This window comes from Lepidochelys kempii, chromosome 7 (assembly GCF_965140285.1).
Source record: "Lepidochelys kempii isolate rLepKem1 chromosome 7, rLepKem1.hap1, whole genome shotgun sequence".
Lineage (NCBI taxonomy): Eukaryota > Metazoa > Chordata > Testudines > Cheloniidae > Lepidochelys > Lepidochelys kempii.
Genome location: NC_136386.1, coordinates 89,904,945 through 89,931,754, shown reverse-complemented (window position 1 = coordinate 89,931,754; position 26,810 = coordinate 89,904,945). Strand labels below are relative to the sequence as shown.

Genomic DNA, 26,810 nt, shown 5'->3' with positions numbered 1-26,810 from the left:
GGTTGTCTCTTGTATATCCTTAAAATCATTAGAGGTAATTCATCTATAACTATCAAAGAACAGCCTCTGGGCACTGGGACACAGGATTCTCAGGAGACTCACATAGTCATACTTGTGATTAGAAAGAGAGAAATTTTCAACTGTATTTTAGCAGGAATAAGCATTCTACAACATGTTTCTTGTGCTAATTAACAGACCTCTTTTATTATAAGCAGTGTCACTTTTAAATATCAAGGGCAACATTTTCCAAAACATTTAATTGATTTAGAAGCATAAATCCCACCATGTGGAATTAAGTGGTGCATCATAGAAGATATCGTCCAACCAGGGAGCCTAGTCTATAAAGGAGAATGGGAGCATGAGGTACCTGAACTACACCTCCTGTCAGGCCCTGCAGTGCTATTTTTAAATGGAAATGTTTAGGTTTTCAGGTATTCCATATTTTGATGAAATATCAGAGTTTTCTGTGGAGAACAGAAGCTTTTTGCAAAAAACTCACTTAGTCAAAAACCCAATTCTCCACTGAAAAATAGTTTTGACAGAAAATTTATGACTGGCCTTAGCCCGTAGGTACTACTGTGATGGTAAGTATTAATAACAATAAGTTTATATCTAATCCAGAACTTTCCCAAAATTCAGGATGGTCTGAATTGAGAATTTTGCATTGCCCAATTAAAGAGAGAGCGGGCTCATCATATCATGAAGGCCAGACCCTCAAAATTCCAGGTAATTTTGTTCTGATCTGGGATTCTGTTTTGAGCCTTTCTCTAATTTCAACAAGTTTGTTATCTGTGTTGAGCCCAGTCCTGCATGTTTTACCTATAAATAACTTTGTGACTTCCATAGGAGTTCTGCTTTTGTCAGGGACTGAATGATTGGATCAGTACATTAAGTTTAAAAGGAGGCTTTGCTGAGAAAATATTCAGGTTCTCAGCAGTAGTCTTTCATGTTAGATTTCACAGTATGCATAAAGTTCTGCCCTCGGATCTGGCAAGTAACTCTCATTGAAATTATGAAAGTCAATGGGAGCTGACATGGTGAGAACTGAGGGAATGTTTAAGTTAATAATTTTTTATTCTGTTACCATATTGGAATGATTATTATAGTTTGAGGCCTCTAGCTATGTAATGTTAATATTGTGATATGCTGTGGAAAGCAGAAACTTTTTTTTAATATGTCCCCATTCTTTGTTTTTCTGTTTTAATAAGTGTTTTTCATTGCTTCCTAAACTAAATGTGTTTTTTAAAAATAAAACATATCAGTAATAATTTCTGAGTAGATATCTCTTTATTAGTGCACCTCCCAAGGATATGCTGGGGCTGAAGTGATAGTAAAAGTAACTTCAATCCAACTTGTGTAGTCTTCAAGAATAGTTGGAACAGGCCCTAAAACAGCAAAACCCTTCTTTAGGCCTAACAATGGTAACTAGTAGTTATTCTCTGTAATGTCTCTTTCAAAGGTGAGCAGATCACTGTGTGAACATACTTATGATCAACTATCAGCATTTTCAAAACAAGTAACCATTCAAACTGAGTCTAAATCTATTGTATTGCTCAGAAAGCATTAAAACGAAGACTAATATGGATCTGACCAGAGAAATTTTTCCTAATTTATTGTACCTACCTGAGGAGCAAGTTTAATTCCATGTGGTTTTAAAGCAATATGGTTCATTGGGGTAAGCTCCATTCCAGGCAAAAGATCATAGAGTTTGTCTTCTCCCCTCTTTTCTCCTTTGACCTGGTATCCACGACCCAAGCCAGTGTAAGCCAAGTATCCACGTCCTCCTAGTCCTCTAACTCCCGCAGCCCCTACAGGTACATTCATGTAAATTTCTAGGAATGTAAGAAGCATTAAACTGAATCAAATCACCGGAAAATCACCCTGATTCTTACTGTAATGGAAAAGTTAGCCCCATTCACTGATTTCTGATAAGAAGATGGGTAGGAACACTGACTGACTGAGAACTGCTGCACATTCATACCACACTATTCACCACGAAGTAGAACTCACAAGGGGAAGTTTCTTTATTACCTTTGGAGGAAAATACAATAATACCATGAATATAGAGCTAGTACCTACACAATTGTATCATTCTGGCTTTTATCATACTTCTTGGGGGGTTTATTTATGTTTAGTGCCTGTAATTTCAGGCTGCAAGGTATGAGCAGCATAGTTTCCTTAGAAAATTCACTGCAGATGAGAAGATATGGTGAATCAGGAAATTCTAATTGATTACAGTACATAACTAAGATTTTCCTTATTCCTATGGTATCACTTCTCTTATGGATTATCAATAATTTAATCAATATAAACCAGATCTCTACCCCCATATCTTTTAAATTGTTTTCCTAAAGTGCCTTGAGATGTTTTAGTTAGAAGGAATGTCCTAGTCGTTTCTGACTGACTTTCCCATCTTCTCTGTTCTGTTCAGTCAACATAGGGCTTAACTTTCCATTGAATTAATGCACAGATTACTTTTGATTTTTTGCCATGTTTCTAACCTGATTTACAGTTGAAGAGTAACAGGAATAGTTAAAAATTAGATTGATTACTGCCCACTGGTATAATTTAAGATTTTAAATGAATTTAGAATACATAGATTCCCCCCCTTCTTTGAACTAATGACTGTTTTCTCACATTACAACTGGTTCCTTTCAGAAGGATTGTTTGGGAATTTAGGAGATTAACAAGTGAGAGCATACTAAGGAAAAGTGAACTGAGTGATCTGGCAGTTTTGACACATTTTCCAAATGTAATTTTAATGGGTTTTAGATTTATATATGCACAGTAAAGCTAAAGTACGGGCAGAAGCAGTGCAAATTTCCCAAACCATACCATCCAGCCAATGTATCTTAATCTTTCTCTGAAGGGATCACTTCTAGGGGAGTTAGAGATTAGGTTAGTTAATTCAGTCCTCATCAACTCTACTGAGTACTTCAGACTGAGAACTGTTTTCTTTAGGACATCTTTCTACCTGGAAATGGGTTGAGAACACCATCTGATTTCACTTAGGACATCAGTCTTCTGTCAGTTGTTAATGATTTCAGTCACTACTAGACATGAGTGAGAAGACTTGGTTTTTGAACACCCCAGCATTTAATTAAACCATTATAAAATAAGTGGGCATGTGTAACATTCACACCTTAGTTTTGGGAATGTTTCGGACTGAAGGCTTCATTCAGGATTCTCGCTAGTCTTTCAAATATTAACTTTAACTTTACCAATCTCTTATGCTATCCATTCCAATAGACTGTTGTTTTTGTTTTGTTTTGTTGCAGGAAACAAAACACAAAACAAAACAAAAACCCTGCTAAGAAGCATGACCTTTTATCATGTTAAATAGTTAATGTTTTGTCTACACTGTGATAGAGCAAAATTGGAACTATATTTCCAAATCTGTGGCGTGAGATATAATAGGATCCCACACTGAAATACCAATCATTTGATTGTTTCAAAATTAAAACCCAACCAACAAGATAGTGCAACAAAACCATCCTCAGTTTTGATTTCTGTAGTCGACATACTTGAAAAGATACTTAATGTCGACAGTGTAACCTGTTAGTGCTTATGGCCACTTCTTGTAGCACAGTCTGAAGCACTTTCTTGTTTTCATCTCTGTTTTGGAGGTTCATTTGTCATTCCCTGTAATGATGCTGTAATGCTTCTTAGGGCCCCAGGATGACTAGGGTAATGGCCTTGCTAGAAAATTTTCTGGTTGTGGGGAGGTAAGAGTCAATACACAGAGCACTGAAGCTCCTGGGACTAGTTAGCTTTCCTGAAATCCAGCCTTGAGCCACTAAAAGGAGGAAAAAGTCAACTGCTAGGCTTCTGGGATTGAATCAACAGCCAGCTGTGGGCAAGGAGTTCTGTTGTGAGTGGAAAACTCTTGTTTTGTTTGTTTTTTTCCCTCCTGGGACAAAATGGAGGATTTTTGGTCTGTTTACTTTGGAGCAAGAGTAATTCAGAGACTGTTAAAAGACTTTAGGCTTTCTCCTGGGCTGATGAGGGAATATATATATTTTTTGTTTGCTTAGCCTGCCTGAAGGTTCTCATCCCCTTTTAAAGGAGAGATTCCAAAGACTGTGGCTATTTTGCAGTGCATGAAGGCTTTTAGTCTCTTTCTTAAAAGGATGCATGATCTGAGGCTATGCAGAATTATAGAAAGCTGGGCTATATGCATAGATCTGCCCCAGTGAATGGAGATTGTGGTAGGTGTAAAGAAGAGGAAGTAGCTGAGAAAAGCAGGAAATTTGGGAGACGATTGTGTGTTCCAGGAAGATTTATTGAATGTTTCAGTGCTAGCAATGGGAACTCCTAAGAACGGGTGGGCTGGAGTTCCTCCATAGTGAGGAACCATAGGACAATGATCATGAGACACTCCTCAGATCATTAAAGACTCAGGAGCAGCCCCAAATTATGGTCCTCTCCGAAGGACTCTGAAGTGCCTGAGTGATGGGGATATGCTTCAACTCATATAATCCGAGGTGGTTTATGCTAATTTCTCCATTTAGTTAAAACTGGTGGATGCCCTAAGGTTTTTAAAACTGTTTAGTGGAACCAGCTTTAATGTGGTGCATGGATATTTGATTTCATAAATTTACCTCCTACTCTAGCTACAAAGCTTTTTCAAAGATAGATTTCTGGGTTGCCATAGACATAGCTGCTGGAGTTACCTCTAATGGATGGAGTTCGGATAATGCCCCTACTGCTGAGGTCACCCTTGGTGGCAGGGAAATGAAGGTTAGGAATAGTCGTGAAGGCCTGAGGTGCATAGAAGACTGGAGCTCCAAGGTAGGCTGTGGCGGGATCATACACATGTCCAAATGTGTAAGTATATTCTCCTTGTGGCATGGTACCTCGTCCCCCTGTACCTCTGGTGTGTCTAACGTAACTGTCTTTGTCTACTGGTTTTGCTAATGTCACTTCAATAGAGGAACCATCCAGCACCTTTAAAACAAGGAGAAATGCATGGAAAAATGCAAGGGAAGCACAAATGCAGTACAATATCCAACATCATAATGACTGTTTTGTATAAGGCCAGCGAAGTTCTGCATTTTGTTAAGCACAGCTACTTAGGTGGGGTGGCTGAAAGAGTCTGAGAATCTTCTGCAGTGAAGTTATGTTCCCACGGGAAGAAAGGCCCCTGGCTGCTGTTGCAAAATGCGTGAACCATGGCAGTCTGCTCGTCTTCTGCCTGCAGCTGCTCTGAGGTTAGAGGAACTTGGGCTATATCTACGCTTGGAGCTAGAGCGTGTGATTCCCTGCTCCCAGGAAGCTAGCGCTCAAGGAGCTAGTGAGCTAAAACTAGTAGCGTAGCTGCGTGGTGAGTGTCAGCATGGGGTAGCTGCCCCAGGTACAAACCTTCCTGGACCTCATGGGGGTGTACTCAAGATGCTGGCCTGTGCTACCATGGCTACACCACTGTTTTTATCTCTATGAGAGCTAGCACAAGTATGCTTACAAGAGCCGGGAATCACAACCCCAGCTCCAAGTTTAGACATAGCCTTAGAGACACTCCTCTTCTGCCCACAGTAATGTGTGGATTCAATCAACCGCTCATTTTAAAACTACACTTTCTGAGAAGGTTCAAAATTAGGTAAGACCTGTTTGCCCCTTTCCTAACCCAAACCTTACCATTTATATTAACCTGAAAACAATAATAAGCATATGAAAACGGAATCCGGTTTTCATTGTGATGTTAATTGTAAGTACCACAACTTCAGTGTTGATTCCAATAGGTGATGCAAAATATGTATCAAAGGGCTTGATGCAATGAGGTACTGTAGTACAGCACCCTTCAATGGAAAAGTGACTGCATTACCTATTTTCCCAACATAGATGTTCAAGATAGTGATTGTACATCTCAGAACATGTGGAGTACATTTGTACATGCACAAGGTGGCTTTATTCGGCTTCTAGATTGAAAAGCACTGCAATTACAAGAAAAATAGCCTCTGTGAAGAGAGTTTTTGAGCTGTATGATACCTGATCAATGACTGTTTGTTTTACCAGAGACAAATGGATTAATTTTCCTAGCAAGCATGTACGCAGTTGCAATGCAGAGCCTATGGAGGGTGTGAATAAAATATCCCATATCGTTGAATTCATGGACCCTGAATTTCCTCTCTTGCTGTCATGTTCTCAGCACAGGAATATATTTTTAATATGTGTGTAGCTCCTATTAATTAAGTTGGGGTTATGTTAACACACTTTTTTGAACTGTACACTCTTCAGAGCAGGGGCTATTCCTATGTGTTTGGAAAGAATTTGGCACATTTGAAGTGATTCCTCAGTAGAAGCAGGAACAAAAGAGGGATGAGTAACACCCCATGATAAGTATGTAATACTATTACATAATATTATACACAATATTTGCAACATATGAAAATAATAAAATAGTTAACTCTTAAGACCTGGTTATTGCATTATAATGCCAAAAAATTGTATATGGCATTAAAATTGGCTGAATTCTGGAAGAACAACAACAGTTTTGACAGATCTTTGTTTGAATTCTGAACAGCTGTTTTGGTTTGACCATGTTTGTAGTCATCATTTACTATTGCACATTGCCTTGTTTTTTTGTTGACACATAAGGAAAAAAAATACAAAAAAAAAGCGCAAGCATGAGATTTTGTGACCTGTTATTCAGTATTAGTCATTTGTTCATTATTCTGTTTCTTGCATCGAATCAGAACAGAACACTACTATATGATTTAGGTGACCAGTTTCCCATTATGCAGATAAATAGTAAATAGTCAAAATGAATAGTTTGTGAACACCCAAAAGGCCGAAACTTGATCACATAAATTGCAAACAATTACAAAAAAGCAAATACAGTTGTATGACACCAATATACTATGAATGCTACTCGTGCAGCATTACCTTCCCGTTTAAGGCTTTCATAGCTTCAATTGCATCGTCTCTGTTATTAAAGTGTACAAATGCATAGTCTCTGATTTTCTTTATTCTTTCAACTGCACCTACAAAAATGTTGGGATATTAGTTCTGCAACTGTCTTTTCAAAGGAATACAGATTCGAAATTAACATTCTGGGTTGTGTTTTTAGCTCTCAGTTTTACAAAGCACAGTTCTGATCTGCAGATGCTTGTGCATATGAGTATCTCACTGAACTCAGTAAGATTACTTGTGTGTAAAGCTAAGCTTGTGCATAAATAATTGTAGGGTCATGATCAAAATGAGTAATTACTGAACCTGTCATGCTATTGTTTTAATTTGGTCTGATTACCCAACTCAGAATGTTACACTTCTCAGAGTTTAAAAGTTTAAACAGACGAAGTTAACTAAGTAGTCTAGAGACCTGATATTGCCAAGTACTTTTTAAAACTACATTGGTTTAGTTTTTCATTTATGGTTACAGAAAAGTACAGTTAATTGAACAGAAAAAGTAAACTTAAATATATGTGATGTTAATACACACTAAAATAAGAGTAACCCTCTTTTACCTAACAAGTCAAGGCAACCCTTGCAGTCCTATTTTCAGATATATGAAGTCAGCTACATCAGACTTGGTAAAAATCAGGGCTGAGAAGGAAACCATGTGCAGTAAATGGAAATAGAGCAATAACCTTTACCAAGTGCAATAGAACCATGATCTTAGCTTTTAAGTGAAGCTCTTAAGTATTCTAGAACCAGATATATGAAAATTAAAAAAAAAAAATTACAGTGAGGAGGTGCATTCGAGTGCATTTCAACTCTGAGGAATTTTTATGTCTGGTAGTCTCCACCAGGATGGCTGAATGCAACTGTCAGCTGGTTATGTAATATATTCTTGAATTATGTCAGATTCCATAGAACATTCACATTCAGTTTGTTTAAAATGTCATTTGGTGTCATATGCTTGCATGATGGATTCAGATTACTTCTGGGCATATGTGATACAAATTCACTTTGGTTTTGTTTATTTCTTGCAGCTTGTCCTGACTTTTACATCCAGGCAGCCTCAGCGCAGCCAGCAAGTTTAGAAGTACTAGTTTCCTTTTACAAAAATTTGCCTCTTTCTCACTTTATATCAGAGCCTTTTCCTGTGTTTCCACTGGCTACATGAGATGTGATGTGTGTGTCAGCACCCATTATAAAGTCAACAAACAGGTTTGTCATCTGTCTTGAAGAACTCAAAGCAGTCCTGATTTCTGAATATTTGTTCTACCCCCTGATTGCCAAGCAATTTTGCAGAACACATGAATATACAGACACATCAGCCACACAGCAGGAGTGGGGGGAACAAGGATCAGAGAAGATGAGTTTATAATTGATGGTGTATTGAATATGCATCAGTTTACAGATTTTCAGTGAAAATGTCAGATTTTTTAATCAATACAACAGGCCTTACTGCCCCATAACCTCAGCCGTGCTGAACACAATGCCATCAACAGCCTCAGGAACAACTCTGACATCATAATCAAAAAGGCTGACAAAGGAGGTGCTGTTGTCACCATGAATAAATTGGAATATGAACAAGAGGCTGCTAGGCAGCTCTCTAATACCACATTCTACAGGCCATTATCCTCTGATCCCACTGAAGATTACCAAAAGAAACTACACCATCTGCTCAAGAAACTCCCTGAAAAAGCACAGGAACAGATCTGTGCAGACACATGCCTAGAACCCCGACCTGGGGTATTCTATTTGCTTCCCAAGATTCATAAACCTGAAAATCCTGGATGCTCCATCATCTCAGGCATTGGCACCCTAACAGCAAGATTGTCTGGCTATGTGGACTCTCTCCTCAGGCCCTATGCTACCAGCACTCCCAGCTATCTTCGAGACACCACTGACTTCCTGAGGAAACTACAATCCATCGGTGATCTTCCTGAAAACACCATCCTGGCCACTATGGATGTAGAAGCCCTCTATGCCAACATTCCACACAAAGATGGACTACAAGCTATCAGGAACAGTATCCCCGAAAATGTCACAGCAAACCTGGTGGCTGACCTTTGTGACTTTGTCCTCACCCACAAATATTTCACATTTGGGGACAATATATACCTTCAAATGAGTGACACTGCTATGGGTACCCACATGGCCCCACAATATGCCAACATTTTTTATGGCTGACTTAGAACAACGCTTCCTCAGCTCTCGTCCCCTAATGCCCCTATTCTACTTGCACTACACTGATGACATCTTCATCATCTGGACCCATGGAAAAGAAGCCCCTGAGGAATTCCACTATAATTTCAACAATTTCCATCCCACCATCAACCTCAGCCTAGACCAATCCACACAAGCAGTCCATTTCCTGGACACTACTGTGCTAATAAGCGATGGTCACATAAACACCACCCTATACTGGAAACCTACTGACCACTATACTTACCTACATGCCTTCAGCTTCCATCCAGGACATACCACAAGATCCATTGTCTACAGCCAAGCTCTAAGATACAACCGCATTTGCTCCAATCCCTCAGACAGAGACAAACACCTACAAAATCTCTATCAAGCATTCTTAAAACTACAATACCTACCTGCTGAAGTGAAAAAACAGATTGACAGAGCCAGAAGAGTACCCAGAAGTCACCTACTACAGGACAGGCCCAACAAAGAAAATAACAGAAGTCACTAGCCATCACCTTCAGCCCTCAACTAAAACCTCTCCAGTGCATCATCAAAGATTTACAACCTATCCTGAAAAATGATCCCTCACTCTCACAGATCTTGGGAGACAGACCAGTCCTTGCTTACAGACAGCCCCCCAACCTGAAGCAAATACTCACCAGCAACCACACACCACACAACAAGAACACTAACCCAGGAACCTATCCTTGCAACAAAGCCTGATGCCACTCTGTCCACATATTTATTCAAGTGACACCATCATAGGACCTAATCACATTAGCCACACCATCAGGGGCTCATTCACCTGCACACCTACCCATGTGATATATGCCATCATGTGCTAGCAATGCCCCTCTGCCATGTACATTGGCCAAACTGGACAGTCTCTACACAAAAGAATAAATGGACACAAATCTGACATCAGGAATCATAACATTCAAAAACCAGTAGGAGAACACTTCAACCTCTCTGGCCACTCAGTAAAAGACTTAAGGGTGGCAATTTTGCAACAGAAAAGCTTCAAAAACAGACTCCAATGAGAAATTGCTGAGCTTGAGTTAATATGCAAACTAGATACCATTAACTTGGGTTTGAATAGAAACTGGGAGTGGCTGGGTCAATACACATATTGAATCTATTTCCCCATGTTAAGTATCCTCACACCTTCTTGTCAACTGTATAAATGGGCCATCTTGATTATGACTACAAAAGTTTTTTTCTCCTGCTGATAATATCTCATCTTAATTAGCTAGCCTCTTGCAGTTTGTATGGCAACTTCCACCTTCTCTGTATGTATATATATATCCTCTTACTATATGTTCCATTCTATGCATCCGATGAAGTGGGCTGTAGCCCACGAAAGCTTATGCTCTAATAAATTTGTTAGTCTCTAAGGTGCCACGAGTACTCCTGTTCTTTTTGCAGATACAGACTAACACTGCTGCTACTGTGAAACCTATTACCACTAAAGTTAATGGGAAATGTGGGTTTCAGAGACTCTTTGGGTAATCTGATCCATAGTGGCAGCTCTAGATTTTAACTCCTCTAAACTGAACAAATTGTTACTGGATGCTGCGTTACTGTCAAAAGGCTTTCCCAGTACAGGATCACTGGCTCAAATGTACAATTCAGTCCCAAGGTGTTGCAGTTCAGCATTATGTCCAGTGCAAGAGGCTCGAGGAGGGGGAAAATCATTTCAGACTGTTGCTGACATTTCTGAATATAATTTCACTATAACTAGAGCTGTGCTCGTTTCCCCAAAGCTCAGATTTGCTACTATATAACCAGTTTCTTAGAACATACAACAATCTCAAAAACAAGTTGTTTCAGAATTTTAATCCATCTAAAACAATAATAATAATAATAAATATTATTAATAGTAAAATAAAAAAGAGGGAGAGACAGAGAAATTTCCAGTTTCAAAATGATCAAACTGCAAAAACATATCATTAAAGCAAATGCAATTTAAAAACTTCCATAAACTGTTTGGAATCCATTTCCTTTGAGCAAATTTGGTTTAAGTAAAAAATGATGGAGTTTTATAGACACTTTAGGTGACTATAAATGTGTTTTTTAGGGAGTGCTAATAAGTTAAGTGTTCTGGAGCAAATTGGGATTAATAATGGAGGAAGAAGCTGAAAGTAAAATGATTTGTCTAACAACTTCATGTTTGCTAAAAGTATTATACTGAGGGATTAAGAAGACAGGAATGACTCATAAAGGAATTTCTAATATATCTTTCAGCTGCAGCCTAATGTGAAAAAGAGAAATTTATGTAGCAAAGAGAAAGCAGAAGAGTTAAGATGCTCTGTAATACAGCTTTAAACTTTAAGGAGAAAGTTAATAGAAGTGAGTTAAATTATGAATGATTTTCTGGTGCTGAGCACAAGAAAGTAGTGCAGAGATTGTTGTATTTCTTGGAGTTCCAAAATGCACTTCTTTATACAGAGTTGGATTTTCAAAAGCTTCTACATGATTTAGGAGCAAAACTCCCATTGAAAATTAATGGAACTTATGCTCAACTCATGTAGACACTTTTGAAAATTGCACCCTACATACTCATAGGTGGAAAGGATAATATTAGGATAATTTATGGATTAAATTATAAATATCGGTTTGTATTTTTATATAAGTTTCTGTATGTTATTCATTTCTATGATGGGCAATTAAGCTTATACATTTTCAAGCGTTGTATTCGATGCGAGTTCTGGAATGTAGAACATAAGTGAATTAAATCCAGAGCAACCCACCCATCTCACTTGGTGGAAAACATGAATGGACCTGCAGTGTGGTAGGCAGCTGGAGGGGGTGGGGAATACATGCCTGGGAACTCGGGGCAGGTTTTCCCCTGCCTCCCATTGGCCACCCAGAGGGAGATGAGATCTGAGTGGCCCCTCACCCCTATAGCCCTTTGTTATTTTAACAACTGCATGGGGTTTTTTGGAGTATCTAGCTCCAAAAAGCTGCTCCTTAGTGGCCCCACTCTCCCTCTCTGTCATTGTAATATAGAAGCAGTGTTTTTTGAGTGTTGTGGGCCAATTGCCTATTTTGGTATCAGGAAGGAATTTTTCCCTTTGGGGCAAAATTGGCAGATGCCTGCAGGGTTTTTGGCCTTTCTTGAACATCATGGAAGCACATTTTGGTTTAAATAGCAGTAGAATGTAGAAATTATTAGTCATTTGCAGGAAAGTTGCAACCAGAGTCCAGTGCGGTTACAAAGCCAAAAGGGCCAGCAGCTCTAGGTAATTTACTGGGATTTTGCTGATGGACCTTGTGCCTCTGGGACAAGAGCAGCCTGAATTCTTCACAGAGTGAGGTATCTTTTTAGTACCTTCTGTCCCACTTCTGGAGGTGGGGAAGGTGAGAGGATTCAGAAGAGTGAGCTGAGTACTATGCGTAAGCTGAGGAGAGTCTATCCTGAGTTATGGGATATAGGTTGGGAGCCTGTAATCCCATACTGAACCCACTCAGATGCCTGGTACTGAGAGATGGAGAAGGAGGGGCATACTGCCCTCTCCCCAGTGTTAATAACTTTGTGGTCTGTCACTTAAATCCCACCCTGTGCCTGTCTTCATTCACCTGCATGTCCTGGTCAAGTTAAATACGGGTTTAAAAAATCCAAGTGCTTTGTGATTCTTCAGTGCGCAAGTTTTATGTCAATATTCATTATGTAAAACCACCTTTAGAAAGCGTATGGAATTTTCAAAAGTCAGTCAATCATTGCGGGGAGGAGTGAAGCAGCCATACTGAATCACTCTCTTTTGAACATTGTCCTTTTTCATAGAAGAAGAATAGTGAAAAGAGTCTATCCCACTTACATAGGCTCGCTCTCCTGGGAGGTAAAACCTACCCCTGAAACAAAGCTAATGTTTAAAAAAATCAAAATAACCTTTCTGCAGAAATCAAGTTACTGGAGAGCATATATACAAAAATCATGTCACAACAGAAGTAATTTTTACTAACGTAGAATCCTTAGGACTTTTCATATACCATTTTGGACTGCAGCAGAGCTATTTGACTTGCCAAACCACCCTGAAAATGTCAGTTGTCCTGTCAATTAGAAAACAAGCCGCTTACTGGATGATCTAATGCCAGCAGTCGCTGTTTTAGGAATTTAAACTGGGTGAAAATTGTTTCAACACTTGAAGGTTTTACAGGGGAAAAAACAGCTATTTTATCCTTTATGCTGGTGTTCCACCAATTTAATATTTCAGAGAAACAGACCAACTTCTGTTAGTTTACTATAACTGAACAATATCTACCAATTTAATGGACTCAAACCTGCAACAGCTAAAAACCTACTTTATGTCATTTCCTACCTGGTTTAATATTGTTGAATTCTTTTTCAATCGTCTCTTCGGTGGTTGATAGCATAAGGTTTCGCACATACAGGATTTTAACTGATGACATTGTATCTTCATCAACTTCAACTTCTGGTTCTGCCCAGTCTACAGCAATAGGATGTCCCCATAACTGTATTCTTCCTGCAAAAAATAATAAATAATTGAAAGTACCATTGTTCAATTGGTTTCTAGGCATATTGATGTTTTGTATAACATTATGCTGTGGTAGTAGAAGTAGTAGAATGGAATGATTATACAGAAGGTCTAAAATTTCATGCTCAAAGCAATGGCACATATACCATATGTTTCCAGAAACAGATAGTCAGATGTCCAGATTTTATTCTTCTAGCACTGCAGATGTGCAGAATCCAACAAGGATGGAGAGAAAATATGGTACGGTCCTCAAACATTTTCATTCTATGAACCACTTAGAGAGATCTCTTAATGAACCTGCTTCTCTTCCAAAAATTCCTTCCCTCCACTGCTTGGTTTCAAAATGTTTCTTTCTGCAGCTGACTGGAAAGACTCCACTGACTACAGTATGATAAACACTGTGATTCTAAGAAGTTTAAGTAAGACTTATGTTCTCAGAAATTTGATTTGTGTGCAGTAGTTTGGTCCCTGTAGCATAGTGCTTCAATGGAAATAGCGAAGATAGGGGAATGCAAGGCAATACATTATTACAAGAAGGGCCTTATGTGGGGGAAAGAAATGTCACTGACTTGGTGTGTATTGGATGAGCCCCCCAAGGAGAAATTGTAACTGATTTGGGGAACTCTAAAGGGAAAAAATTAGATGGCTAAAAAATCAGTGCTATGGCAGCATCATGCATCTCATGTCCATAGTAATAATTTACATTTGGTTAATTAATCCACTGCTTTTAAATTCATCAAGAGTGTTGGCATAGCTTTGCATGCAGCCACAGAGCTGGTCTTGAGGTCATGCAAATGATGCTAATGAGCACTGGCAAGCAGCCTTGTGCAGAGGCACCTCTTGTCTCCTACAGATGGCAACAGTAACTGCTTCACCCAGCTTTCCTTCCATTCCTGCACATCCTGTAGGGAATTTCTCCTCTTCCAACAGTAATTGAAGCTTAGCTCAGCCACAAAAATCTCAGGACCTTATTTCCTGCCCAGTCTTGTCCTGGATTCACCCAATAACATCAGAGATGTTGTGACAAAGTCAGTGCTTTTTCATTGGCAATTTGAATGAGTTCAGTAAACCAGTTTTCTCCAGATGATGCATTTATATCCAGCCTAACAATGGAGGTTAACAGTGTAGTCCTTCCCTTATCTTGTCTTTCTATGATTTTTTTTTTACATTTGACAAAATAGAGACAAATTTTAGGGACTCTCCCCCCTTTTCCCTTGGGAACGGGGGTGGGGGGAGGAAGGGGAAGAAAATAAGGAGGGAAGGAATTTGAAAACTTATTTTTGTTGAAAAACTTGGAACATTTATGAAGACAAAAATGTTTCCTTTCAAAACAAGAAACTTTTTGTTCTAAATAAATCTGAAGTGAATTTGGCCAACTCTAGCTCTATATCTTTTCAGTGCTAGCCTAAACTTGGCTTGAACTGTTAATGACTAAAAGTAGTCATCTGATAGCTAATTGATAGCCTATGTAACATGTATGGCTTTGGTCCAGTTCTCAGTGGTCATGTTCAAATCATCATGAAATGGTAGAAATAACTGGCTGGTTTTGCTAGCACTCTCTTCAAGGCATAAATAAGCTTGGACGCTGAACTTCCCTCATACTAGAACTTGATAAAAAATTGCATGGAGGGAGGAGAAGAGACAATGTTTTTTTCAAAAATTGTGTTCCTATTTTTGACCACCTCTACCTCATTCCCTGAACTACCCTTAGAAATAGTCCCTCAAGCAGTGGTTAGGCTCATAGTATGATGTAGCTTGCTCTGCAACTACCTGAGTTCTATATATCCACAGAACAGTGGAAGCTTTACTTTTCAATGAGAGCTTAAATCTACCTTAAAGCAAAACATATCTTAAAACTTTGCCCACTGCATCACGTGGTGATATCACAGTATAATTTATTTAAAAAGCTTTGAGTGATATTAAGTTGGCCAGCTGCATATGATCTTAAATTATGCTCACATGCCAAGGTAAATATAGAACAAACAAAAATGGCTATCTAGCACCATACTTAAGCGGAAGAACATTTTACAATTATTTGACCCTCAAAGCACCTCTGTGAAGTATTATTCCTATCTGGCAAATAGGGAAAACTGAAGGAGTAGGACTTGGCCAAAGTCACACTGTGAGAGACAGAGCTACTTAGAGAATCTTGAACTCTTAACCCCATCTCCTTGCTTTTGTCACTATTCCACATTTCTGCCCATATGTAAAGTTCAGTATAAACATGGAACTTTTGTAACACTAGATGTGTTGTAAGAGTGATGGTACCAAGATCTAGTTCTCTTTTCTGACTTTCATTGTACACAATTTGAAGATCAAATATTGATGATTAATAATGCATAGTGACTTTCACATGATGTGTGTATTATGGAAGTGGATCTCTTAAAGGCCAGTTGTGTAAACTTATCTTGGGGACTGACAGTCAAGTTGGTTTCTTTCCATCTTGATCATTATCACAAGTATTAGAGGTTCTATAGGCCAATTATAAGATACCTATGTAACTCTACTGTATTCATATTACCCCCTTGGTAATACCTGTACAAACCTACTTAAAAATTAATCAGATCTCATGGCTAAATAATAGTAAACTTTGCTCATGTCTTCAAATGTAGCATGTAGTAAATTCTTATTCAAAGATAATCCTTGTGTAATATAAGTCTAGGCATAAATGCAATTCCTCATTAGAGATTTCTTCGTTAGGCTCCAGTTAGGAAAGCATCCCTGTTCAGGAAAATGCTTAAGCACATTCCTAAAGCTAACTATGTTCATAACCACTTTCCTGAATAAGTGCCTCAGACTGTATTCGCCAAATCCTGCAAGGTTCTGAGTACCATTGATTCCCACTGTAGTTAATGGGAGTCCCCAAACTTCTGGATTAGGGCCCATAAATATTCCCACATTCAGCAATCTTGCCATCTCCCACACCCTCCTGGGAAGAAAACAAGTTTTTTTCTTTAATGCAACTTTATATCCTTGCAAAATCTGTAGCAGCTATACTATCTCAAATATATTAGACTGCATCAGTACAAAGAATGATAAATGGAGTTTATCAGAGATTTATTTCTAATTTCAACAGAGATTGAGCCTAGCAAATCTCTTTGAACTAAGAAAATGGCCTAGCAGGGCTTATTCCACTGAATTCCACTAAATGGAGGTTAATCTGACCTGTATTAACTGCAAAAGTATTGTCTTTTGCAGCTGATTTTGATGTATATAATAAAGTACATGCATGTGTATGTGTTGGGTGTCTTTGTATTATGTGATGTGATGGTGGCAAAGATCACATTAGGCTTTGTATTAGAGTAGAACTGGTTGGGAAATTTTTGTTGGAATGATTTTTCCGATTGAAAATGTCCTTCTCCCAAAATCAAAACTTTCCATGGGAAAATTTCAATTTTGCCCCAAAGTCTCTTGATCAAAATGATGGCTTCCCAACTGCCCCCTTGGAAGGCTCTTTCCAATTGACAAAGCTTTCTGGGGGGGCGACCAAGACTGAGCTCCCTGTCTCTGCCTCCCAGTGTTCCCCCAAGTTCCGGGACTGGACAGTCAGCCAGCTGGGAGACTCAGCCCCCGTCCCTCGTGCCACTCCAGGGCAGTAAAGGCTAAGCATCCCATCTCTTTGCCTCGCTGGCTCTGGAGCTGGGGAGAAGTGAAGAAGTTCAGTAGCTAGGCTTTCTGCCTCTCCAGCAGCTCTCCAGGGCAGACAATAGGAAAGCTGAAAAATGTCAGTGTTTGCTGTTGGTTTCTTTAATGCTAAATGACCTCGTGAAGCGCCATAGTGAAGGAAGCTGCATGACCAACACTGCAGACAAACCTGGTAGCAGTTTTCTTCTTGCCATTGCTGCTGCTCGATGACTTTCATATTCCACAAAAGCAAAGCCACGGTTTTTTGTTTTGTCTGCTGCACTGGGATACACAATGACATCAATGACCCCATCTGTGACTTTCCTCATCTCTGCTAAAATTTCTTCTCTCTTCTTGTTTTTTGGGATTCCTCCTACAAACAAACGGCAGTTGTCTACACTGGCACAAACCCCTAGGAGTCGTCCATTCCTGCATACAAACAACAGTTCCAGTTTGTAATGAATCAGGCTCATTTCTTTGAGAAATCACAAGCCTCATCTTCCCAAAAACCATAGTTTAAAACTTATCAATCAGACCAGTCCTTTTGAGCAGTGTACTCCATCCAATACACAATCAGCAATTGTGCCAGACAAAAAGGAATATATTCAGAATTGATTTTGAATGTTCACACACCCACAACTTGAAGGTGAAATTGGAGCTGCAGGCAGTTATCAGTATTGTGAGAATATATTGCTTGGAAATAATTTGAGACTTTGGGAGAAATAAATTTCAATCTTTAACTTCCTAGGTGTTTATTTCCACAACTAGCCATTGAGGGTTGTCTTTACCACAAAACTTTACCATTGATGAACACAACAGTGAAGAATTGTGTTTAGCTAATATGATGCTGACCGTGATTTACAGTCACTGTAGACGAGGACAAATCATGTTCACCAAAGTGTCAGCTAACTGGGAAATCATAGTCAACCTGTGGGTCAGCACAACTGGGGGTCTGGGGAAACAACTTCTCACTGTTCTCCAGCCTGCATGATTCAGGCCATAGGGAGTGCTAATTCCTGTTCTCTCTGGGTGCTTCGTGCTTCTCTCTGTGCTCTGTGGAGAGTCCCAGAGAGTGAAGGCTCCTTCATTCATTCCCATTTTACCTCCTCTTGTTCCCCAGCCCCTCTGGAGGGCTTTTGAGGAGTTACAGCTTCCTTCCCCACAGGCCTTAAAAGGCTCTTCATTGCCTAGACAGCTTCCAAATTCCATCCCCAGACAGCCTTAAATAATACATCAGAAAGTCCAATCCCTCATGGGCCTTTGCATGATGCCCCACTCATACTCTGTGAACTTAAGAAGGCTCCCCGCCCAGTTCACAACTCCTCACAAAGCTCAGAAGGGGCTAGTCAGCAGCTCCTCCTGCCTCCCCAGGAGCCAAAATAGGGTTGTCAGAAAAGCTGATCCAGAATTTTTTGATAAAACACATTTTTGTTAGAAAATGCAGATTTATCAAAATGGAAACTTGTGTATTTTCATCAATGGGAAACTGACTGATTGTACAAGGGAATGGTGGATGATGTGATTTTAAGCTTTAGATAACTACACATTCATTTTTCAAGTCGCAGGAAAAATACATAATGTATAATAAAACAGACTAATACATCATTTGATTTCAACTTTATATGAACATACCAGTCATGCTTACCTAATTTCATAATTATTAAGTTGCTTGATTGCATTCTTAGCCTCCTGTTTGTTAGAGAATGTTACAAAGGCATATCCCCTATTGTTTCCATTGAAGTCCATCATCATTCTCATTTCATAGATTTTACCAATCTGCAAATGAAAAGAAAAGTCAATAACCCATTCTGAAAGGAAACTTTCACCAACAGCACAGAAGCTATTTACACAAAGCTGGTTATTTCCCTGACTGTGTCTTGTGTGCATATCACCTCAGAGTTGTTTGAACATCTCCATCAATGTGACCATCAGCCAGAACCTATTTTACTTGAGAGCTGTTTTCTGACCCATGAATGAAGTCAGAATAAATAAAGGCAACATATGCTTAAGTGACAGTTAGGGCAGAGTTAGCACTGCAAGGTAAATGACCTCTATTCACACCATCTGATAACACATTACCAGAGTTCCAATGTGTGCCTCAGGAACCGTACTGTGCAGTTGTCACAGTAATGATTTCTTGCACTGATTTGCTCTTTGTTTTTAAATATTTAATTTCAGTCTGTGCTAGGAAAGAAAAGGACTAGAGGCTCCAAAGTCACATAGCATCAGCCTCATTCTCAAAGTCAGTATGTGCACCTCAGTTAATCAAACTTTTTTTTGTGCCACTATTGGTGGGATTTTTCTCTTTCCGTATAGAATTAAGAATGGCAGTGAAGACTATTTAGAAGTGCTGCAGGAGGATGAGGATAAACTTTTGGGAGTTTCCTTATTTGGGAATGTGATTACCGTTAGTGATAGGGAGGGCACAGTATGTGCATGTCTTGATATAACCATTATTATCAAGTACCTGAGGTATGCTAAGCACTTTACAAAAAATAAGACATGGAGTGAAATCCTGGCCCCACTGAAGTCAATGCAAGTTTTACCACTGACTTCATTGGCGCCAGAATTTCACCTATGTTGTCCCTGCTTCAGGGAGAATACAATCTAATTTTGGAACTCATGCAACAAAGAGTAGAGTTAAAAAAAAATTAAGGGGGGGAGGCAGAAGCGTTACAATAATGTAATTATGTGGTGACTTAGGTTAATCAAATGATCATGTTGCTGCTACTACTTTCATGCTTTTAAACTACTCCCGTCTTGTGTGTGCAAAAATATGTGAGTGACTGCATGCCAGTTCACACATCCAATGACAGTGGCTGCATGTGCATATCAGTGAAGGCTGGTTATAACCTGTGGTGTTTCATGGTCCAGTAGGGGACGTTAGACAGGATGGGGCACATTAAGGGCCCTACACACCTGCTAGGATCTGGAAGGAGTCATTGAAGGAGCATGCTGCTCCTTTCAAAATCAGGTGGAAGGAATGCTATATCACGCTTTCTCTGCCCAGTGCTCCCGGAGGCATTCTGCTTGTATCAGCCCTTTGCAGATAGCATGCGTCAGAGCACCTCTGCTCAGCGCTTCTGCTCTATACCCCCACATTTCCGTAGCTCCAGACAAGTATAAGAATACAGCTTAGTCCTGTAATAGAAAGTGAGACTCAGAACAGATTTAGGTAACAGGAGCAAACTATACAGTAGCCTCACCAAACACAGAAGTACTATGGGTTATACACTGAGCAATGTACACACACAAAAGAATAGTCGCTAATGTTTGTGTATTAGAATTATATACATTTCAATTTTCCATTTGTTATTTCATGTACCAGGCCTTTGAAAATGCAGCCTTCTTTCTGCATACAGTTTTTTCAGGAGCATGTGTATAGTACAAGAGGAGGAAAATCTCTTAAATGTAAGACATTACTTTTTCACATAATGGAATAAGTTCATCTTCAAAAAGGTCTCGGGGTAATTTCCCAATGAAAATCTCACAGCCCCTCTCTGGTGGCGGGGCATCCCAACCAGGCGGTGGACCTCCATACTTTCTTTGTCCATTTTCCTGCATCAAAGAAAAGAAACGTAGTTTAAAATATATGGAATCAACAGAAATATCTCAAAATTGCCTTATTTGTTTCTGTAACTCTCCATGGACTTATCTGCATAACTGTGCCTTTCTTTCTATTCCCCCCCCCCTTCACTTGGCCTCTCTGCTCATCTAACACTGGCATCCTCTCTGACCCTTCATAAAATTCTGATTCAATAACATCCTTCTTTTCAGCTCTTGCCATCTGAAACAATGTCTCTGTGCAACTCTCCCTCATTAAGACGTGATCCAATGCCCAATGAAGTCACTCAGTATTTGCTAAAATGTTACCTATCTTTGTTTACTTAAAGTTGAACTATGTGGATAGACCCTAGTCAAATACTACCTTTCTGATGCTGTAGTGTTTAATATAACATGATGTATTGGACAAGGATGCCAGCCTGCCATAGGCTAAAATGTTGCCTGCCTAGCATCAATCTCCTTTTACAGAGTCAAAGTTTATAATTTACTAGTGTTTAATGAGCTTCAGAAAGCAACCAGGTGTCATAATCCAGCTCCACTGAAGTCAATAAAAAAAATCTCCCATCAACTTCAAGAAGAACAAGATCAGCAAGAACAAGATCAGCTCCTGTGTGCTTTCTACAGTGGCTAATGACAGTTTCCTGATGTACTTGAGAGAAGACCAGTTTGTACTGTAGACTAGAGAGTTTCTCTGAGGGTCACAAACAACATACGTTAGAGTATTGGAGAGATGAGTGTCTTGACTTGAGTTATTTTGGTCAACATTTTCTCAAATGTTTGAGTTGGCTTAAAAAGTCAATGTCCAATGGCTTTTCTAAACCCGACATGACATGTGCACTGAGCAGTTAGTTTTGGTTCCAGCCTAGTAACACATTCAACAAAAGTACAAGTTTTCAACAATCCGCCTACTGCTCGGAAACATTTAATTAATTATTACATGTATACTGGATTTTTGTAGTTAATGGTGAGCTTCTTATTATACAGAACAAAGAGATGAGCTTACATGTCTGTTCTTGGAAGAATTATGTTTCTAGGAGGTATGGGAAAGAGGAGAGGGTGGGACATTTACTAAGTTACAGCAGTGTCCACACAATGAGTTACTGCATGACAAGCTGGTCCACTGTAGAGTCACACCCTGGTTTGCTGTATAGACAAGCCCTAATTCTCTAGTTATTTGCCCTCCGAAGTCATTCCAACCATAAACTATTTAATAAACAGGGAAACTGTTTCAAGCTCCTTACATAGTAAGAGAGCACAGCAAAGTGAAACTGATTAGGATCTTGAAGGGAAACTAATTAGGAATATAAGTGATAAGGGACCAAGAAGTCTCTTCCAGCCTATTGTCTATGGATTACCACTTGAACAGATGTAGTAGTAAATTATCCATTTTCATTCTTACTGTAAACATTTTCATCATAATGGGAGAGTCATAACAGTACTTTCAGGAGTGAATTCCTGCAGTATCAAATTTTAAAACATTGAAGCTGGCAACGTTAAACACCATTTCCCTGAAGGTGTAATTCTGCTGAGTGATGCATGAACGTCTATTGATTCATTTTGTATAGCTAAGGTGCGATAAATCTGTTCAGTTTTGTCACATTCTTAATTGTGATTACTATGTAATGCATGCTTATGGATCCTGCAGGATCCATTCAAGAGAGGCTAAGTAAAAGGAATGAAAAAAAACCCCTGACCCAAAGTAGATTCAGATAAGAAAGGTTCGAGAAGATTTACTATGCCACTGCAAAACAAAGGACTGGAAAAACAAAACCTTTTATTTTAATTAGGTCATTGTGTTAATGTATTTGTAAGTGAATGGGATGACTCAGCAGAATAAAAAAAAACCCCTATTTCAGTCAGCAAGGTCTTCACCTCACTGGTTGAAAGAAGGAAAAAGTACTCCAACCCAATTCTCAGCTCTCCACAGATTTGGTGGAAGGAGGAAGAACTGTTTTCTTAAATCCTCTTCCCTTTTTGCAGGTGAGTGAGTGGGCAGTGGGGAGAGTGAGGGTGGGATAAGGGGCAAGCTAAGAGAGCAGATACTTGGGTACTGTGGTGATGAGTTTGATATAAAACACCAGAGAATGTGAGGAAAGGAATGGGGTGAAAGGAGAAATAGGATAAACTCTGAAAATGGCAGGGAGGGACAAAGAACCTGGGAAGCAAAGAGAAATAGAAAGGTGTCAAAGGAAGAAGAGATGAAGTAACTGAAAATGGAGGTAAATCAAATATTGAAAAATACAGATGAAGGTAAGAAAGAGAAAAGAAGACTGGGATAAAGAAACTAATGCAGAATATAAATACAGCAGACTTATGTTATTTTTATCTCACTTTGTGTAAAGTATAGTAGATAACAATGTTAAAATGCAACAAACCCAAATGCTTGCTTACCTATAATGTGTGCACTCAGCTTTATATGCTATATAAACACACTGTTTTTTGTTATTTTAATTGTCTGCCCTGTTGTTTTGGTAGCTCCAAGTTCCTTTTAGTCCAAAACTGCCTCTTTGGGCTACTGTGCTGCTTCTCATACTTCTGTCCCTAAACAACTGACAGGATCTGAGCCTTAGTAAACTCCATAAAACTCACTCTCATTACCATTTGCAATTATAGTCCCTTAGAGTTTACCAGATTATTTCATAGTATTGCCTAATTTTCTATTGCATTTGAAAATGAAATATGTTGAGGCCATGTTTGTTTTGAGGATGAGTCCAAAATTCAGTAAACAGATGGATAATTTGACTTTTGAAGGGCTCCCCTGCCTGCTACAAATTTAGTAAAAATAAACAAAGATGGCTCCCATTTTGAGACCTTCTCAAACAGACTTTAAACAAACCTCTGATTATTAAGGCTGATAAATAATCTCTCTCCTATGTCAGATAAAGTTAAATACTTAATCTTCAGAGACTAAAAATGGTCCCAGGATGTCAAATTCAGCCCTGGGCCTAAACACTTTTAAAGTTCAAAGGGTATCTTATTCAGGCCTGGTTTACACTTAAATGTGAGGTTGACATAGCTACAGGGCTCAGGGATTGTGAAAAATCTACACTTCCGAGCGCTGTAGCTATGCCGACCTAACCCTTGGTGTAAAAGCAACTAGGCTGATGGAAGCATGCTTCTGTTGAACTCACTACCATTGCTTAGGAAAGGGTATTCCTATGATGATGGAATAACCTCTTCAATTGCTGTAGGCTACAGGGTTAAGCCAGTATAGCTACAACACCTCAGCTCCGCCACTGTAGTCCCCACAGCGTGGACATTGAGTTTGCTTTGGTATATTATAAAGATAAAGTGCAGCTGTGATGTTCAGATTGCAATCCAAAACTTCCCTGAGATTCAGAGACATTCAGCTCTAGGTTTTTGGTTAGCTTATCATGACTGGTTACAGTGTAACAAAAAAATCAATGTAAGAATTCAGTCCTACTTATTAAAATAAGCATCTTTCAGACATACACAACAGAGAGAAGGGAAGAGAACCAACAAAGAAGGAAAGTTTCCTTGTTAAATATTTACCACTCAAGCCCTTGACACGACTACTTAATTAAAGCTAAAATTACATGCTATGCAAAAAATAGCACTCAAACATGTGACCACATGTTCTTACCTGGATCAAACTATATCCTGTGCGGTGAATTAATGCACGGAGAGCAGCTTCTTTCTGTGTGCCGGTCAAACCATCCCCCGATTTTTGATTTGATTCCATTGTGAGTGATTATCAGCAAAAAATCAGGTTAATTAGGGGTGCTCACTGCAATCAAATTTAAGATAAATTAAGTAAATTAATTTTTCTGGGAGGAGAAAGTCCATTTTACTGAGGATATTTACATGATTCATTCTCCCTAAATAAGTAAGTTGAGATAACTTTGTCAGAAAAACAAAAGGACAAAAAGGAAAGAGACCTCCCCCTTTACCTTATGCAGAGTAGGGACATGACACAACATGTTGATCCTGCATTCGCTTAGATTTATGTATGTGAATAATCCCATTGAACTAAATGACACGAAATCACATAATTAAAGTTGAGCAGAGTAGGGACACGACACATCATGTTGATCCTGCAATCACTTAGATTTATGTATGTGAATAATCCCATTGAACTAAATGACACGAAATCACATAATTAAAGTTGAGCATTTTTTGAAATGTTTGTAGGATTAGGGTCCTTGTGACAACTTTGGAAAACAAAGTGTCTAAGTACATATATGCAGAACCAAAGTCCAAAAAGACAACTAAACAGGATTGTTTACTGCAACGCTAATACAGCACATGGAGTGTAAAATATCCCAACCCTGCACACTTAAAATAATTTCTAGTATTACTTTCAATCTATCAGATAAACACTAAAATGTCACACAGTAGCTTCCTTTTGTATAACACATCATCTGTTTACTCCTTAATATTTTTTTAAGGCAGGGCTGAAATAATTGCTTTAACCCCACTTTTCAGGAAAGCAAGGGGTAGGGTGAATACAAATTTTAGTCTTTAAAAAACTGTGTATGGTATTTTGGGGGCCCCGTTGCTCCAACTCTTGTTCTTTCTTAGAAGCCCCGTATTCTGCTGCAAGTTGCTGCTGTCATCAGCATACCGTATAATAGAAACACCAGAAAGAGCAGCAGAGACCAACCAGCCTGCTGTTGCTTTAAAGTGAGTAAATTTGTCTGATAGGAAGCACCAGAATGAGTGAAACTGGGTAACCTGTTTCAGAGTAACAGCCGTGTTAGTCTGTATTCGCAAAAAGAAAAGGAGTACTTGTGGCACCTTAGAGACTAACCAATTTATTTGAGCATGAGCTTTCGTGAGCTACAGCTCACTTCCACGGTATGCATCCGATGAAGTGAGCTGTAGCTCACGAAAGCTCATGCTCAAATAAATTGGTTAGTCTCTAAGGCGCCACAAGTACTCCTTTTCTTTTTGGGTAACCTGTGTAAGTGTATTAGAATGAGAAATTGGGGCACCTGTGAGAGTGAGTGAGTGCAGTGACTACCCCTGAGTGGCCATATGAGTGATGAGCATAGGGGGTAGGGAGGGAACAGAATGAAGGAATATGGAGGAAGGGAAAGAAAAGGAGAAATCAGGCTGGGGAAAGACAGGCATTGAAAAAGGGAGAAGAAAAGAATATTGCCTGCCATAGAAAGAAGGAAGAAAACAAAAAGCAAAGACCACCTTGTCAATTTATTTTAGTTAAGAATATGTAATCTCAAAACATTGTAAATGGCACAATTGTATGATAGTTAGAAATATGCCATTTTTAGAGGGCCCCATAAAATTCTACTGTGCTTCCCCTCAGCACACCAGAATTGTTTGTGTATGAAGCATTTCATTATACGCATGTCTTATGCACCAAATTAGCCCAGCAGGAGGGGGGTAGAGAAAAAGGAAGTATTTTTGTAGGGCTAAAAACAAATAACGCAGAATAAATTGTGTTATATACGTAAAAATAAACCTTTATCCATTAATTTTCTCTCTAATGCCAAAATTATTTGATTTGCACTTGCTGTAATGTGTATTGTTTTGGGGTTCATTGAGAAGGACCACATTTTTGAACCAGGAAATGGCTAGCATGCTGCTAGGCTACTTGTTGGTGACTGGGACTACAGCAGACCTCAGAGAGAGCAGCAGGGGAGAATTAAAAATTCAGTAATGCTAGGACTGAATTAGTGCCTTGGTGCTTTGCCATTGCAGTTGTCCCAGTCACTGTGCAATGGCATGTGTTCTCTCTAGTTTGTTACCCTAAAAATACGAGCCTTATGTGTCGCACTTTACAGCGAAGGACTATGAAGTATTGTATTTCTTCTAAGCTAGTTCTCAATTTTTTTTTAAAGCCACTTGAGATGTAAATGGTTACAGCTGACATCTCTTCCTTGAGCTGCTGCTTGATAAATATCTGTACGTGGATACAACCTGCAATATAAGGGTCCCACCATTACAGGATGAGAGCCTGGAGATGCAAAGACAAGTGAATGTGCTTGATCTGAAATCAAGGGGATATCTCTTAGTGCATAAAGTCAAATGCATGCATGTGACCTTACATACCAATTTAGGCCT

General features: G+C 39.1%; 1 protein-coding gene across 4 annotated transcripts in view; it reads right to left on the bottom strand.

Moving 5' to 3' along the window:
• The window catches only part of A1CF (APOBEC1 complementation factor), a 47,823-nt gene that overhangs the window by 11,584 nt on the left and 9,429 nt on the right, over positions 1 to 26,810 (bottom strand). For 2 of the 4 annotated variants that reach the window (XM_073353696.2, XM_073353698.1), the window contains exons 2-9: positions 24,370 to 24,513; positions 20,625 to 20,759; positions 18,847 to 18,977; positions 17,392 to 17,630; positions 13,401 to 13,565; positions 6,883 to 6,980; positions 4,674 to 4,947; positions 1,624 to 1,832 (exon numbers count right to left, since the gene is read on the bottom strand). In XM_073353696.2, the coding sequence (XP_073209797.1) occupies positions 1,624 to 1,832; positions 4,674 to 4,947; positions 6,883 to 6,980; positions 13,401 to 13,565; positions 17,392 to 17,630; positions 18,847 to 18,977; positions 20,625 to 20,759; positions 24,370 to 24,468 (1,350 nt within the window). In that variant the 5' untranslated portion in view covers positions 24,469 to 24,513. Of the gene's footprint in view, positions 1 to 1,623; positions 1,833 to 4,673; positions 4,948 to 6,882; positions 6,981 to 13,400; positions 13,566 to 17,391; positions 17,631 to 18,846; positions 18,978 to 20,120; positions 20,343 to 20,624; positions 20,760 to 24,369; positions 24,514 to 26,810 lie in introns of those variants that run through there. The other 2 variants (XM_073353697.2, XM_073353699.2) reach the window with 2 other exon arrangements.